The sequence below is a fragment of the Malus domestica genome, chromosome 04 (genome assembly GCF_042453785.1).
Source record: "Malus domestica chromosome 04, GDT2T_hap1".
NCBI classification, from domain to species: Eukaryota; Viridiplantae; Streptophyta; class Magnoliopsida; order Rosales; family Rosaceae; genus Malus; species Malus domestica.
In genome coordinates this window covers 8,480,864-8,498,464 of record NC_091664.1, presented here as the reverse complement: position 1 = coordinate 8,498,464, position 17,601 = coordinate 8,480,864, and the positions used below count along the sequence as shown (strand labels likewise).

General features: G+C 37.7%; 3 protein-coding genes across 6 annotated transcripts; all 3 read right to left on the bottom strand.

The window, feature by feature from the left end:
* Window positions 1–2,233, bottom strand: LOC103433016 (heat stress transcription factor B-2b). 3 transcript variants are annotated; one of them, XM_008371241.4, is made up of 3 exons: window positions 1,787–2,233; window positions 1,232–1,535; window positions 1–1,104 (listed from the first exon to the last, which is right to left on the bottom strand). In XM_008371241.4, exons 2-3 carry the CDS (start codon window positions 1,499–1,501, stop codon window positions 352–354), a joined length of 1,023 nt encoding a protein of 340 aa, XP_008369463.2. In that variant the 5' UTR covers window positions 1,502–1,535; window positions 1,787–2,233; the 3' UTR covers window positions 1–351. The 3 variants fall into 3 exon arrangements, with proteins under 3 accessions (XP_008369463.2, XP_008369462.2, XP_008369464.2); XM_008371240.4 differs by having other exon boundaries at window positions 1,232–1,545; window positions 1,787–2,232; XM_008371242.4 differs by having other exon boundaries at window positions 1,232–1,528; window positions 1,787–2,104.
* Window positions 2,234–7,969: 5,736 nt separating this feature from the next.
* Window positions 7,970–11,284, bottom strand: UGE (bifunctional UDP-glucose 4-epimerase and UDP-xylose 4-epimerase 1). 2 transcript variants are annotated; one of them, XM_029100712.2, is made up of 9 exons: window positions 10,774–11,284; window positions 10,164–10,213; window positions 9,948–10,083; window positions 9,701–9,802; window positions 9,363–9,590; window positions 9,033–9,114; window positions 8,786–8,868; window positions 8,517–8,692; window positions 7,970–8,410 (listed from the first exon to the last, which is right to left on the bottom strand). In XM_029100712.2, the coding sequence occupies exons 1-8, from the start codon at window positions 10,966–10,968 to the stop codon at window positions 8,546–8,548; spliced, it is 1,023 nt and encodes a 340-aa protein (XP_028956545.1). In that variant the 5' UTR covers window positions 10,969–11,284; the 3' UTR covers window positions 7,970–8,410; window positions 8,517–8,545.
* A 1,208-nt stretch (window positions 11,285–12,492) lies between these two features.
* On the bottom strand, window positions 12,493–15,809 carry LOC103433015 (transcription factor MYB3R-3-like). The gene is made up of 8 exons (XM_008371239.4): window positions 15,647–15,809; window positions 15,193–15,353; window positions 14,944–14,995; window positions 14,738–14,795; window positions 14,354–14,448; window positions 14,130–14,233; window positions 13,783–13,911; window positions 12,493–13,433 (listed from the first exon to the last, which is right to left on the bottom strand). The coding sequence occupies exons 2-8, from the start codon at window positions 15,327–15,329 to the stop codon at window positions 12,620–12,622; spliced, it is 1,389 nt and encodes a 462-aa protein (XP_008369461.2). The 5' UTR covers window positions 15,330–15,353; window positions 15,647–15,809; the 3' UTR covers window positions 12,493–12,619.
* Window positions 15,810–17,601: the final 1,792 nt, after the last annotated feature.

Sequence of the window (17,601 nt, the reverse complement as noted above, 5' to 3'; positions counted from 1 at the left end):
TCCTGTTAATTTTTGTTTCTCAATCATTTTCAATTCATTTCATACAACGGTAGTAAATTGGAAAAAGAGTACAAAAAGTTAAAAAAATAAATATGTACGGGGCACCACCTATAAAAACCTCAGCATTTGGGACCGTCTTCTTTCCGTCCTCTGGCGCGCTTCATATGGTACTATCTCATTCGCGCCCATAGGACACCGTCCCGGGTTTCGGTTCTTATCTTTTCCATCCACGTGGCGCCATCCCAGTTATTATCTCGCACGTGCGCACATTCCTCCCCGTGCGTTGCTGTCCACGCTTCCATTATCGGCTTCCATAAACAACAATCGCCTACGTCATCTGATCATTTTCAATCACTTTCCGAGCTCCAGCCACGTGGCGTCACAATCGCGCTTCAAGCTCCCATCCGACGGCTCTTGCTTCGCCCCCTCGGAGCCTTCCCGATGTTGTTCCTCTTCGTCTTCGTCTCTCCTCACGCGCTTCACCCCGATCGAAACCCCGAACAACCTCGGCCTCATCTCCTCCTCTTCTTCCTCCTCCTCCTCCTCTTCCGCCCCGGAAGCCTCCGCGTTTGCTCCGTTGCAACCGGCGTCTTCTGCAGCCGGCTCAGCCTCTTTCACCGGCGACAGCTCTAGAGTCCTACCGTCATCCACTCCTCCTCCTCCTCCTCCTCCTCCTCCTCCGCCACCGCCACCGCTGTCTAACTGACCAGACGCGTAGTTCGTCATCAACGCCAATATGTTATTACATAACCCGCGGAGCTGAGTCAACTCGTGACTCAGCTGCATGTTCTCTTTCCTCAACCTCTCGTTTTCTTCAAGAACGTCCGACGTGGAGGTGGAGCTCCTGATTCGGCAAGCCAACATTGCCGGAGCCGCCACCGGAGACGAATTGGACGAGATCACTTGCTCGTCGCCGGAGTTAGACGGAGACACCCGGGGAGCCAACGCGGATATCGCCGCCATCGCTGGCGGAACAACCGTAGCTGCCGCCGACACGGATGGAGAGATTTTCCGGCGCTGAATCTCCCGGAGAAGTCCTTTCTCGCCTTTCTTGAAGAAATCGTTCGCGAACTCCCATCGATCCGGCACGACTTTCCGGAATCCCTACAAAATCCAATCGCAAAATAGATTAGGAAACCGTAAATCTGAAGTGACTCAATCCTGTTCGGTTGCCGAGAAAAGAATCCCTGTTTGGCTGACAAGAAAAGGAGGGAAAGTGAGGGAGGCTTACGTAAGTGTTGAGCTGGCGAACGAAGCTGGAGAAATTGTTGTGTTTGAAGTACTTGGGAAGCAAATCTCTGGCGAATTCGGCAGGTCGCCAGACGATGAACGCCGATCCATCCTCGCTCCACGATATTAAATCATCGACGGATGGATCGTCAACCAGCTGATACGTTTTGGTCAAAAACGGCGTCGGAAGCGATCTCTGCGAATCTCCTCCGCCGCCACCGCTTCCAGCAGGCGCCGAGTCGCCGTTCTGCTCGGCCGGCAACGAGGACATGGTTTGTTGGCCTTCGGCTTCTCAGATCTGAGCTCTAATAGCAACTGATAATCAAAAATCCGTTCAACAAACAAATAAATAAATAAATAACGTTATTTTATTTAATTAAAATGATTTAACGCTCCGTTTGGTTGCCGAGAAACCGCGGAGGATTAGAAAACAAAAATTTCTGGAGATACGAAATTTTACTTGCTATTATTTTTTGTGTAATTAGATTTCTAGGTATTGGAAATGGAAAATTCAATAAAAAAAATGGAATTAAATCAAGGAGCCGGCGTGTATTACCTTGAAAGCGTGGATTTAAAGGTTTGGGATGAACAGAGAGTAGGGATTTTCCCACCAACCAAACAGAAAAGTTGGATTGGACACGACAGCCAACTCGATCGATCTTGTTGCAGCAGGCAGTACCGGAAGCAGCAGCTCAGAAAGAGGGAGAGGGAGAGGGAGAGGGAGGGAGGAGAAGGCGAGGGGAGGGGGGTGGGGGAGAGAAGGAGAGGATTTCGCTTTTGTTGTTTCTAGAAGGTTCCGGAGGTGGAGTAAATGGTAGGAGGAAGACGGGAAAAGGGTGTATTCGCGGGTTCGAGAAGGAAAGGGAAGGAAAATAATAAACAATAACTCTTTTTATTGTTTTATGGGAAAAAGAACTGTGGGGCCCACGGAGAAGAGAGAGAAAGGGAGGGAAAGTGATTAAGAGCGGATAGGAAGGAAGGAGCGAGAAGAAGTAGGGAGGCTGTGAGAGGGTGTGAGTGGTAGGTTCTTCTTCTAACGTCTTTTCCAGAAGCTTCTCCCATTCCTTCGTTTTTCTTTTTCTTTTTCTTTTCTTTTATTTTCTTATTATTATTTTTTATTTATTTAATTTTTTTCCAAATACAGAGATGTCTCATACGTGTCGGTAACCCTAATCGTCTGCTATAGATAAGAATTCTTTTGAGTCCAACACGCATGGTTATTGGCCAAGAATGAAGAGGAATAAGCATGGTTAATTTGAGTAATATTTTTTATACCATATTTTTATACTATTTTTTTATACCATCTTAGAGACATCTGATATGGACAGTCACATCATTTGAAAAATTTGCAAAACCCAAAAAAAAAAAAAAAAAAAAGACTCCTCGTACATCACAATCATTATTTAATTAACTAGTTGTTCTTAATTATTAGTTTATTAAATAATGAACTAAATTAAAAAATTTAATTAATTCAAATGATGTGGTACAAAAATATATTATGAATAATATTATCCAGTTTATTTTATTTTATTTTCAAAATTATCCAGAGCCGAAATAATAATTTGTTTTTATTTTTCCACAAGATGTCTTAAATTCAAATTACCTATCAAATATTTCTAGACTAATTTGTTTATCTGATGCTTTTTTATGGCCCGTGAATTACATGAAGTTGTTTGCTATGTAATTTTAATAGGGGGTGTGCTATCCATACATTCCATTTTACTTCTCACACACCTTTTAATAATTTCTCTCCGTTGATCTTCTTCAATTCATCCGATTCGACGGTCGAAAACTAAAAAAATATATGAAAAGTAAAATAGAGTATATGGATATCACATCTCATTTTAATAGAAACGCCTCTTCTGAAGTACAAATTTATTAAGATCACATTTGCCTCATTTAATGCGCATCTGAGTGTAGAATTACTTTTCGCGTGTAGTTCAAAAGCATTTTTTCCGTATGGGCTCTCTTAGTTCACGTGTATTACTTTGCTATGTGGTATTGTTTGCTTTACCACAACGTGCTTGTCCCTTTTAAAAAGTTTCTCTTTCATTAAGTGAAAGGGAGAGAAAAAACAAATCTCCTAAAAAATCAAGTATATTGATATTATCTTTTTTGCATTTAATTGTCACTTAAAGTTAAACTATGAAGATAATATCTTTTAAATAATAATATGCTGAAAGAGAGGAGTTGAAAAGACATATATAAAAAATATGAGAAAGAATTAGAGAGATTGTTCTCAAAAAAAAAAAAGAAAAGAATTAGAGAGATTTGAAAAGGTTGAAAGAGAAAATATAGATTTCAAAAGATAGGTTTATATCATATTTTTTTGCTGAGTTTGTAATTATGGAATTGTGATGCTTTTTATCAATGTTTTAAAAATTTCCGTTTAAGCATTAGGCGGCTGGTCACCGTCCCGATTAATGTTCAGGCGTTTGAAAATTAAGAAAGGGCGTTTAGACTTGCTGACGCGCCCCCCTAAACTGCCTAGTCCACCCAGACCCGCCTAGGTTGCGACTCACTGAGACAGAAAATAGATAATTTTTATTTTGCATTTTATTTTTTACAATAAATTATTAGAGACTTGTTGTATACTTAAATGAACACACATTATATGTTTGTTCCCCATTTTTTCATTATGTTCCAATATCTCATCATTCTACTTGTAGTTTATGATGAAATTATATATATTGTAAGCATAAGCAGACACTTATATACACGAAATATAATAGATTTACTTAAATCCACCTAGTCCGCCTAGGGCTAGGCCTCAACATGCTGCTTGACTAACGCCTAGCGTATTTTAGAACCTTGCTTTTTATGATGGGTGACCTCACATTCTTATTCTAAAAATTTCCATATAATTTTGTTCAACACAATTGGATTAGAAACTTTCGTTTTACAAATCTGTCTGATATACATTCTTAATCATTCTAAGAAGTGTAAGACATTCTTACGTTGTTTGTTTGACTTTTTTTTTTTACACAGTGCCTTTCCAAAGCTTTGTTGCAAGGACAAGGATCATCTTCAAATCCTCTTTGTAAGGATTCGGGGATCAATCAATTATGTCCGTTCATCGTACATCGTGTGGTCAATTTTGGGTAGATACTATATATATTCAATTTTAAATTAAAAATTAAAAATAATTTCTAATTGCATGATGTACGATAAATGAACACAATTGATCGATAATCTGAATACCTACCAAGAGAATTCGGAAAGGATCTTATTATAAGGTAGTGAACAATGACTTTGTGGACAAATATTATAGGTGGAAATGATTCATTTAATATATGTATGTAGTTATATATATAAAATATAAAAATAAAGAGCCAGTCCAAAATAGAGAGATGTAGAAGTTGTCATTGGACTCAATGATTTGACATGGTATCAAATAAGACTAAAACACCACGTTCTCTCATTCGTGAGAGTTCTTCTTTCCTTTGTGAAAGTTCTTCTCAACGTCTACGTGTGAATGCATTTCCAACTTCTGTTCTCTTTCTCGTTGACATTGATCCTAGCTATGATTAAAATTCTAAAAAACGCTAGGCGCTAATCGGACGGCAAGTTGGGGCATAGTGATTAAGCGGCTAAGCGGGGCATAGTGCCTAAGCGGCTAGGCGGGCGCCTAGGCGTACTAGGCAGATTTAAGTAAATCTATTATATTTCATATAAATAAATGTTTGTTTATACTTAAAATATATATAATTTCATCATAAACTACACAATAAAATGACATACATATTATGAAGTATTCAAACGTAATGAAAACATGGGGAACGAGCCTTTAATGTGTGTTCATTTAAGTATTCAACAAGTTTCTTATAACTTATTGAAAAAAATAAATTCAAAATGAAAGCATGACATATATATTATGAAGTGTTGGAACATAATGAAAACATGGGGAACAAGCCTATAATGTGTGTTCATTTAAGTATTCAACAAATCTCTTACAATTTATTGAAAAAAATAAAATTCAAAATGAAAGTTATCTATTTTCTGTCTAAGTGAGTTGCAACCTAGGTGGGTCTAGGTGGGCGCCTCAGCAGGTTTATACGTCATTTCTTAATTTTCAAACGTCTAGACGTTAATCGGGGCGGTGACTAGCCGCCTAGTGCCTAGACGGGGCTTAGGCGGCGCTAGGTTGAGATTTTTAGAACAGTGGCTATGACTAGGGTTGGTGGTAGCCCCTTGCTTCTCTTGTTTTCCGTTTCTTTCCTTTTGTCCTTACTAGTTTTTTCCTCAACTGCTGCTTCTGGTTCCCCTTCCTCAACTCCCCTTTCTTCCTTTCCTTTTCCCTCCACCTACTTTGTTTTCATCACTCCACACCCTACCCTTTCCATTTGGCTCACTCCTCCAATACTCTCATCCTCTAGATTGACTCCCACTAATCCACACCATGAACGCGAATCTTCGCGATTCCCGTTTAGGAGGGAGATGTGTAGAGCTTCAGATTTTTTTGATGCTCGGGTGTTCTCACCACCTTCTTGCCTCGACTTGGCCTTGTTGCCTCAGTTGCTTGTGGGTTGTTTCCTGCAAGCTTCCTTCAATTTCTGGTGCCGATCTTCGATGTGCTCTTTGGTGGTTGTTGAAGCCTTTTTTAGCCACTTTGAGGGCTCGATTTGGCTTGCTTTCTAGCAACTGGTTCAACTCTGGAGGTCTTTCGGATGGCAGTAGTGGTAGAGGTGGAAGAAGCTGTGGCAGAGGATGCAAGTTGTTCGGTTTTTTTTTTTTTTTTTTTTTTTCTGTTTTCTATTGGGCTTCATTTTATTGTACTTTGGTCCATACTTTTGTTGTTGTGTTTGTGTTGTATGTGGCCTCTCTTGTAACTGTGTATTGTTGTTAATAAAACTTACAGCCTAATTTCCCAAAAAAAAGAAACAAAAAAAAAAAACACCTAAAATCAATTTTTATGGGTTTTATTAGGTGAGCATTTGAAAACACAATAATTATTAGAGACTACTCACTACCAAACATAGATGCCCAAATAAAAATGTCCCTATAAATAAGAAGATAAAAATTATTGTTTGTTTAGTGAAATATGTTCATGTAATATAATTAATCTATTCATAATCATACACACATGAATTTGTTATTAGTACTATATTCTAAAGCATAAAATTGTCATCCACCTGTGATATAACAGGTGGACCAATTGTGTTACATGATTGCACGATGACAATTCTTCCTAACAGGTCAAATATCATAAAAAAAGATTGGAAATATATAAAGTATGAGGCCTATACTCTTAAGGGCAGGATGAGATGCGTGATTTCCAATTAAATTGGATTTGTAACCCAGTCAATATTTGGTGAGAAAAATTTAACACATAATAAATAAGCTACAAATATGAAATAAAGAAACTATAATGGATTATGTGGCCCAACCACACACATAGATTATGTAACCTATTCCCGTCTGTTCAATTTTATCCCTAAAACTCAATCTTATCGCTACCTCTACGTATTGCTTGGAATAGCAGAGGACGCAAGAGACGGGATCCTTAATCCTAATTAATCATACTTGTTTAAGAAGAATGGACAGACAGTGTAACACGTAGCCACCTCTAAATTCATCCTTATTTCTTAAATTTTATTTTTAATTTTTTTTATGATGTTTTCTGGGTCCCTACAACATCTAATTCACATTCAACCTCCACTTAAATTATATTAGCCACTGATTAAGAGGCCAGAGGTCCCTCCGATTAAACATGGAATTATTCTGCAACTTTTTGTTTTATATTTTCTTCATATTAAAACGGCATTCCAGCTACTTAGTACTACGGTCTAATAATATTTTTCTTAACTTGTAAGTGAAAGGTCTTAGGTTCGATTCTCGCCAAAGACGAATTTAAACTTCATTATTATAACTTGTTCATTGTGAAGCTAGCCCACTCCCACATTCCTTTGGGTAGATAATATCGTTTGTTCAGAATAAGAAAAGAAAAAAAAAGACATTCAACTATTGAGACTGAGACAAAAAAACTCAAAAGTCACTATTGCGCGAGCAAAACACATCTACTTTTACGGTGAATTGCCAATTTAGTCCATGAATGATTACTTGAGTGAAAATTAAATTCTTAAACTTTTTTTTTGTCTTAGAAAAATTAGTCATTGAATTATAAAAATATGTCAATTACATTCCTAATATTAGATTCGAAACTATTATATTCAATTTTCCGTCCATTTAAGTTATGTTATTTGCATGTGATACACATACACATTGGAGGGTAGATGAGTAATTTTATTATAACGAAATAATATACAGAGTTAACTTTAGAGGGTAAATTAAAAGTTAAATTCGCAACTTATATGAAATGTTAAGAGCTTATAGACAAGAAAATGATAGTATTACTATCTAAAGTGTGTCAAGTGAGTTGACAAAAAAATTAGATAAAATAGCTTTGAATATAACTATAGGAATGAAATTAGCAATTTTTAATGAATTTAAGAACTTATTTTACTGAAAAATAATTTAAGGATCGAATTTTCATTGGGTGATAGTTCAGAAACTAATTAGCACTTTTCTCTACTTTTATGATGAGTATGTTCTTCAATCGTATGTCAACCTCGCTGCACAATACTAATCTCCATTCCATTTGTCTACGCTAGTGATTTTCTCGAATGACGACGACTCCAAATCATAACTACATTTTTTAATTAAAATGATCGAATTTTTGACCTATCGTAATTCTGCAACACAAAATACGTGTTCAATCCATGACAAAAACATAAAGGTCTTCAGTCTAACGTTTAATAATTGTCCAAACTTTACCAAACCCGTACGTTTCTCCAATTCTCCTAGGACATTTTGACCCATCACAATCCTACCATTTAAACCTTTTCTTTTTCGATGTTTATAATAATATCTATATTTTGCCAGAGGAATTTATTCCCACTACCTTTTTTTTTTCTCTCTAATAAAAAGAAAAACAAGGAAGAACACATTGATTTAGCAACATATGTTGATGTTTCCCAACTACACTTCTTTTAGGCAGTGTGTGGAAATTATTCATATCAAACGGCAGGATCTTCTTCCGTCCAATTTCGGACTGAACTTCGGCGTGCTGCCGCGCGTATATACATGCCAACGCCTTCAATACTTCGACTTGTAACCGTGCGGATTGTTTACTGCCCACTTCCATTGGTCCCTGCACATCTCCTCTATTCCGTATTTTGCCCTGAAACCGACATCAGATTAGCGGAGAGAATTATGCAGTTCCACAATAATAGATAGTAAACCTAGTTTAATACGAGTTATATGTATACAAATGGGATGCATCGTACGGGCAACATAAAATCTTGAAGAATACGTGTTAATCTTGTGTATTGCTTTGCAGTGCATAAACGAATCGATTGTAAAGTACATACTTCCACCCGAGTTCCCTTTCAGCTTTCTCTGTTGAAGCATAAACAGCAGTAGCATCACCTGGCCTCCTGGGACATAGTTTGATAGGAATTTTCTGGCACATACAATCAAGAACTACTTCAGTATCGCAAATTTAATGTGTGTGCGCGAGCGAGAGGAGAGAGACTTGAAGGAGACGAACAATCACCTTGCCAGAAGCCTTCTCGAAGCCAGCAACCATTTCAAGCACCGATGTACCTTGTCCGGTTCCCAGATTGTAGGCAGCACAACCTAAGACATGAAATTCTCTTTAAAACACCCCAATTCCAAAGAAACTTACACGATAGGGTGATTTAGAAACTTGGCAACTCTATATATAGATGCTGATGAAAAATGACCAGCAGGGGACAGCAAATATATTTCGTATAAATCAATGTCCAAATTAGATCAATCACCTATATTCTCTGTAGTAAAAAGCTTCTGAAGAGCAGCAATATGACCATCTGCTAAGTCCATAACATGGATGTAGTCTCGGATCTGTTAAAAAATGAAAAGTAAAATGAAACTGGTAATTAGGATTTACCTGATTACATTTGGTGAACAAGAAATTTGAGTATCAGTGGCATGATTAAAGACGATGCTATGAGTGGAACATATGCAGACCAAGCTAACTAGATTCAACAGAGGACTCGTAGTAGATGGAGGTCAATAAACAACTAAGTGAATTCTTACCACTCTTGCCCAATTGTCTTAAACAAAAGAAAATCTTAATGGATTTTACATACCGCAGTACCATCCTTGGTGGGATAATCATGACCATAGACATTAAGCTCAGGCAATCTTCCAACAGCTACTTGCTGTATGTACGGCATTAGGTTGTTTGGGATGCCTTTGGGATCTTCACCAATTTTCCCACTCTCATGAGCCCCGACAGGATTGAAGTACCTCAGCAGAATAATTTGCCAATCTGGGTCTGCATTTTGCATATCTCGAGCAATTTCTTCAAGGAAAAGCTAGTAAGAGTAAATTTGATGTTAGAGAAGACAAAGGATGCATCCCTTTTATCCCAGTTTTAACCCAAAACGAGAATTCAACGATTGCGGGAGAAAGACATGGTGTATACCTTGGTACGGCCATATGGATTCAAAGCTACAAGGTTGAAATCCTCAACACATGGAATTTTTTCAGGTTGCCCATACACAGTTGCAGATGATGAAAAAACCATCTACACTCAGAAAACATCATATTCATTCGGTTAGTAAACCATGCACTTCTTGTGGTTGGTTATACACTGATCCTAACATACGGGAAACAAAATATCGCAACCTAATTTGAGGCTCCACTGCAGAACTGAGAAAACAGAAGCAAACCTTTTTACAATTGTATTTCGCCATGACCGCGTAAAGATTAATAGTTCCAACCAAATTGTTATCATAATAACGGTGCGGGTGTGCAACGCTTTCTCCTACAGCTTTTAGGCCAGCAAAGTGGATTACAGCATCAAACCTGTCACGTTATCCAGCAGAAATGTCAATACCTAAACATTATAATGACATACTTAGATGCTAATAAAAAAAATTACTGACTTAGTTTGAGAAAACAGCTTCTCCAAATCGTCCTTATTTCTGAGATCGCCCTGCACACAGATATTACCAATTTGATTAGTGAGAATAACACCAAAGCCAAAACACAAAACGCAGTTTTGGCCTTCTAAGAAACCGTTGGAATTTAATAAAATACAAAAACAGAGGAATTTTATTGCCAATATTTATTAATTAATTGGAAGGATCAAGAAACCAAGAAATCAGTTTCACAGGCTTTCTCAGGAACCAAACAGGGCAAAAAGTTCACAGAAAACTAATAGAAAAGCGGATATTTCTCTAGCTCTGTCATTTAAATATCTAAAGTGATCAGTCATAATCCAACCGAACCTAGATAGTTGACTAAATCAGAAAAAGAGAATTAACAAGTCAAAATTTTCTTTCTCCAGTCCTGATTTCCCTAATTTTCTTGGGAACCAAACAGAGCGATGCGAAGCTAAAGCCGCTAGTCTACTAAGCATAAAAGAGATCTCGTCATCCAACCGACACTAACACACTAACAAGAACAGAAGAGCAAAGAAGTTCAAAATTATTTTCCGTTTCATTTCCCTAATTTTCTCGGCAACCAAACAGAGTAATCCAATGCTAGAATTACCAGCTGAAAGTGGAGTTTCTGAGAGAGCTTGGGGCCGACCAAGTCCCTGACGCGATCAACAGCTTCAGCAACGGAGTTATCGAGATTATCAATGACGGAAACCCTAAACCCCGCCTCGAGCAGCTGAATCACCGTGTGGCTCCCTATGAACCCCGCGCCGCCGGTCACCAGAATTGTCTGCTCCATAGACCCCATGCTGCTTCTGCTTTCTGCGGCTCAGAGAAAGAAAGCAAAGAGAAAGAGAGTTGAAAAATGGGAACGGATTGAGAGCGAATCAAGGAGGTTGTTTGGGAACCCGGATAAGATAGTGAAGTGCGAATCGAATTGGATTGCTGGGTGGAGAATTTGAATTATTTATAGTAAAAAAGAGAATTCGGCTGTTTGGGGATTAGGATAAATCCGGATAAGCATCAAATAATTGAAATCGCGGATTTCGATGATTTGCAGAAAAACCGAAAGGGGAAGTTCTTCAGCAGTAGAGGGAAGTTTGTTTCTTTGTTACCTTTGGCGCGATTTTCCCTTTTCTGTTAAGGCGAGTCATTGGACGTTGCACGCGCAGTGGAGAGCGTGGCCTACAGGGTCTCTTTCTATTGGGGACTAGGGAGACTGAGCGACCGGATTGCGGTGGACGCGTCGGACTTCGTCAACTCGTGCGGGTCCCTATTTGACGTTCGGTTCCGTAATTTTCTTTTTGTTGAGGTTTTTATTTTTTATTTTCTATTTTTGTTTTATTTTTTGTTTTGAAAGCGATTTTTTTGTGGAGATTGTAACGAATAAAATAATTGACGTGCTTGACTTGTCCAATACGATATCGGTATCTTAATCTGTTCGAATTGGATGATGATAATCCTAAATGATTAAATATTTTCGAATTGGATGAGGATAATTCTAAATAATTAAATAATATTTAATCCTTTCGAATTGGATGATGATAATCCTAAATGATTAAATATTTTCCAATTGGATGAGGATAATTCTAAATAACTAAATAATAGTTGGGATCGGATTTTGAAGACTTAACTGAAATCGCTTTATTATCACAATAAATATTTTGTAACCCTAATTTATCTTGCATATATATATATATATACTATATAAAAAAAATTAAATATTTATTTAATTATGTATGTCCAATTTTATTAATTGATCTCAATTGATCCCTTGTTACTGCTCAGAAGATAATAATGGGTGAGGATTACAACATAATAGTTGTCCAATGAGGTTTTGCACATCCTGAAATATTGTCTAGGGCGAGTCACATATTGAGCCCCTTGTTTTAGTTTTACTATTTTAGAAGGGGAAGTGTTATTGGTGTTCCAAACATCTCATTCTACACCATTCACAAGTATATTTTTCTTTCCAAATATAGAAAATTTGGAGTGTAAAATAAGATTTTTGAAGTACCAATAACAATTCCCTTTTAGAAATTCTATTTATGTTTTGCTTGTTTTATTGAATCCATTTCCTATCATGGTTCAAACGCTGTAAGTCGAAGTTTTTTCATTATTAGGACCACAGTGAGTTGGATTCATTAATTTTCATTTTTGGCGTGGTTTAATCGTGATCATTTAAATAGAGAAAGACTGGACATGAGAGAAATTTGAAGGTGAGAGAATCCTCCCAGACTCCACCTTGTGGTCTAATGAAAGATTTACAAGAGCCTATTAATTTGCAAAAACGCTACAGCTTCAATGTGATGAGAATTATTAAGATCCAAGATAAGGTGAAAGAAAAGGATTTGATTCCTTCATTTTGGGCAATGGAAATTGCAGATAACCTGTTAAAAGGTCTGCAATGACTACACTTTGACCAATTCCCTTTACATATGAATAGAATAGAAAACAGGTTATGCACCAAAACCGACATCTGGAGACGCATATGCAGAGAATGCATGGCCACATTGATCACTACCCGAATCCTTTTCGGCATCGAATTCGTGTTCTAGGCGCCGTCCTAGAGATTTAACAGCAGCTGAATTTTGCGGCCTATGACGGAAAGAAAATGAACCAAACTTCCCGTTTGCAAAGTCTCTGCTGTTGGTACCTCCTCCTTCACTAGTACTACTCAACGTGGAGCATGCCTTTGAGCTGTTGACATCAGGGAAGTTATTAGGATCACTCCTTCTGGAGCTTTTCTTTCTTATGATGGAAGGAGTGTTTTTGAAACTCAATGCTAAGTTCTTCAATCTAGACCCCGGACTGCCACTGCTAACAGAGGTGTTCTGCGCAAGGCTTCGGGGAGTCGAATAGCAAGGTGGCCTAGTAGGAGGAATGCAGTTCGATTTGGTACAAGGGGATGCGTCCATGAAAGCAAATGGAGTGGCAATTTGTGGATTTATTAAACTGCTTGCTCGTCTCTCCGTAGACCTGCGCTTCTGCACTTTGACAGATTTCCATTCTGAACAAATGTCATGACTGTAAGAAAATCCAAGAGTCAACTCAGTAGAACAAGCATTGTCACTAATCTCCGTTTCCGTTAGCTGATTGAGTGAGACCACACTGTCAGAAATCTGTCCATCTTCTTCAACCTCAAGACGATCTGTTCTTACCTCACCACTTGAGACATCAGATTGCATATCCACTTCACATCCATTAGGTGAGTATGAATCGAATTTCCTCTTCAACGTGCAATTCCAGAAATTTTTAATTGCATTGTCGGTCCTGCCAATTTCAATGGATATGAGAAGCATTCAACAGAAGGAACCAATATCTATAAACATTGTATAGCGTATTTTCCTGAGCTTTGTTTCAGCAGCAAAAAAGTACACATGCATATCAGAAATCTGAATTTGAACAATTAATGAAGTAGAAGACGCAAATCTAGTTTGTCGTATAATAATCGCCATCAAAGAGATGAGCAATCCAGACTTTCCCCCATTTACATCATACACCATAACTGACAGGCGAAAAACCACAGATATATTCATGTTCCAAACCAGCCATAGTTTAACTAAATATATATAAGAAATCAAGAACAAAACTTCAATTCTATCAACTATCAATTGCATACCTCCCGGGTAGAAATCTTGCTATTTCTGCCCACTTGTTACCGTACAACTGATGGTAGTAAGCAATAATCTGCTCCTCGTCTTTTGTCCATGCATCTCTATTAATTGCCGGGCATAAGTGATTGTGCCACCTGAAAATAGTTATCATCTTTATTATTCTGTAAACCACCAAGTGCAAAGCTGAACGGTTAAAGTACAATTTTTTTGATTTTTTAAACAAACGATATTATCTACACTAAAGGGGAAGAGGTTACAGTATAATTGAAAGCTAACAATTACAGAAGACAGAGGATGTCAACCATTTGATGCCAAAAGTTTGACACACCGAATAAAAATCATGGTCATGTACCTTTCTCGGCATTGTTTGCCTATTCGACCTGGTAGGAACTTAGCTATAACAGACCATCTTTTGGCACCATGTTTTTCGACTTGCTTGATAATGCAATCATCTTCCTGAAATCCAAAGAAAAAGAAAAATAAGAAAAGGGAAAGGACCAGTCACATATCAGTTTACCCTGCAGCAAAACATTGTTCTGTATTGATAAAAAATCATGCAAGAACAACTTTTTGCACCTCCTTTGTCCAGGCTCCCTTGACGACTTCTGGATTTAAAACCTTTTTCCAGCGTTGCAGGCACTGAATATCTGTACGCCCGGGGAGACATGCAGCTGCAGAAATAAGAAAATAATCTTCATGAACAAACAAAGAACCTGCCTCTATAATTAACCATCAAATGGAAAGTGATGTTTAAATTCTAACAATGCAAGGTACACAAAACAAGTCTAGAATCCATCACCACCAATGCTCCGAAGCCTATATCAGTACGAATCCCATGCCTAAGCTCTCAAAACATTCATGTGCAGACATAAAGTTATACTAATTACCACATTTGTTATCAACACACACGAAACTAAAAGCTGATTTTGGAAAGCAAACAGGAGAAATTGGCATGCCCACCTATTTTCTTCCAACTGCTCCTGTTGAACTTTGTGACTAACTCTCCTAGAAGATTATCCTGTCAACCAAGGTTCAACTGATTAATGAAGAGATAAGCTTTTGAGAAGCTGCGAATTCTAGCAGAAGATACATAAAGAAAACCTGCACTGAGACTAAGCCACCATACAATTACTATCAATTAGCAAACTAAGATATCTATCACTGACCTCTTCCGCTGTCCAGCTTTTCGCTGACCGTCTTGTTGGAACAGTGGTTCTCCTAATACAGCAAATTGAGCAATGTCAAACCACAGACCGAAAAATTTGAGTACCAGAGAAAAAATGAACTCAATTGCGATAATGCGTAGCCAAGTAATGGACCCTAATTTTCCAATATGATGAATCATGTACTATCTATCATACATATTCCCCCTTCAAATAAAAACGTTAATTGAAATGAAATGTGAAACCATATACCAGTGAATCGAGCTTGGCTTCGGAAAAGGGGAATCTGAACAATATTCAGCTTCATATAATGCTTGAAAAAGGAATCCCATTTTCTCGTGTGAACCGACACCGGCATCCTCTGGATGCTCCCCATTGATTTTCGTCATAATCTCTCGAAAAAATCAATTTTCCTGAGAAAACTCAACATAGTGCAAGCAGAAAGCAAGCACTAAATCAGGTAAAGTGGGAATTTTGATTATCCGATACAATTGAACATTCTGTTTGGTTCCTGAGAAAAACAAATAACTGAAGGAAAATCGAAAGCACCAAATTGATTTCACAATTTCCACAAATTCAGTACTAACAGTGGGTATGAAATCTACAACATTTCTCGTAATTTTCCCGCATTTTCTCACCAACCAAACAGAGCACCGATTCAATTCCACGAATTGTAAAAACAACAGAAACAAGAAAGATCACTGACCTCGTCTGAGTAAGCGTCGGTGGGAATGCAGCGCAGGAATTTGGCGGGAAAGCCGAAAGCCGAGAGCTTTCGATTCCGAGTGAGCGACTCAGTGAGTCAGCGGAACGGAGTCGGTTGTTCTCACTCAGTGGGAGAAAAAGTGAGAAGTGAGATTTTGAGTGACAGAGGCTGTGGGAGTGCGTTGGTTTGTATTTATTTAAGCGTTTTGGAGAAGAAGAAGGTTACGTTGGAAGCTTTAAGAAGAGGATCAATCGAGCGGTAAGCGTTTTGTGTTTGAAATTGTAGCGTTTTGAGCAAGTTAGATTGCGTTGGAAGTTTTGGGATGGGCTATCGGCGCTTGATTTGGATATGGGTCGTTATACAGTTATGGGCTATATATGGGCTTGTAGAGAAAAAGAAAAGTGGGTTTTAACGAATCATTCCAGTATTGTTCATTTTTAACGAACAACTACATTTTTACCTTTTTTTTATACTATTCACTACACATTTATTTGTCATTTTTCATTAAATTTTTTTTTTTTTTTAACTTTTCGTTAGTTTTCCTAAAAGAAAAAGGTGTACAGAAATCACTCTTTTCTTGTTAAATTTTGCTTAGTTGGAGGGAGTTATGTTTATTATGTAGGATAAGGAAAAGGATCCTCGTTGGATCATTTTCATGGGAATCCTGGGAATCCCATGATCGTGACTGTTCAACATACATCGTGCGGTCAATTTTTGTTAGGTACTATTTATATTTAATTTTAAAATTTTGAAATGATTTCTGACTGCATGTTGTATGATGAACAGTCATGATCACGGGATCCCTAAGAAAAAAAATCTGCCGTAGGATAATGTTCCTCATTTATGACTTTTCAAATTATCGTGTATCTGACCACCATATGACATGTTGAAATGATTTGTCAAATTATTCGAATTATGTGAGACCATCCAAATTATGCTACAGGTACTATACTATACTGATGTCACATATTCTAAAAGAAGTTGGTGATATGTACAATAATGAGGTACATCTCAATTAGAAAGTATCGATAATATTATTTTGTAAACACAAAATTGACACACTTTCTAATATTATTATAGGTGAGGCCTATGAGCCAGCACAATGGAAATAGATGACTAAACACTATCACAAGATCATAATGATGACTGCTCTAAATGACCACTTATTGGTTTGGATTGACTATTGACAAAGAAAACGAGTGCTTAATCAGATCATACTTTTTGACCCACTCAAGCAAGTTGGCAAAACTAACAACTTTATGACACGAAGCCACCGAGACAGGCTTACCTATACATCAACTCCAAACCATGTATTGACTATTAAAAAAAAAAAAAAAGATCTATGAAAGGACGTAAAGCTTGTTAGAACTAGCAATTGGGAAAGTGTTTTCTCGGCCATTTAGGGTCGAGCAAAGTGCTCAGTAAGTGTTGGCCTAGGAAACCTTGCAATTAGCCCTAAACGAATGTTATTTCATCTTTAGGTGTTAATTGAATAATGGACGAGTAGCCAGTAAGTCATGTCTACACATTTAGTTCATTTAATGCTAGGGCGGTGAAGTACTTGAAAGCACGGGACTTTTAGGGATCATGAAGAGTCTATATAAGAAGGACAAGTACCTCTTATAGGTGGTCAGACACACAAAAAAAGGAACATTACACTATTGTAGAGCACTTTTGTAACCCACATCAGATCACTGTAGATGACGTAGCCTAATTTTTAAGGTGAACCACTTAAACTTTGTTGTCTATCATCTAGCCTTTTACTCCAAGTGTAGCAACCAGTACCTAATTTTACGATTTTATTAATTTTAAATGAGTGAATTAACCAAAATGCCCCTAGTGGCGAGGTTATTGACTTTCATTGACCAGCATATAGTGGGACGTACGGAACATTCTTTTAGCATATCCTTATAATACTCGACGTCACAAACGTGTGGGCGTAAGCGAAACTGAAT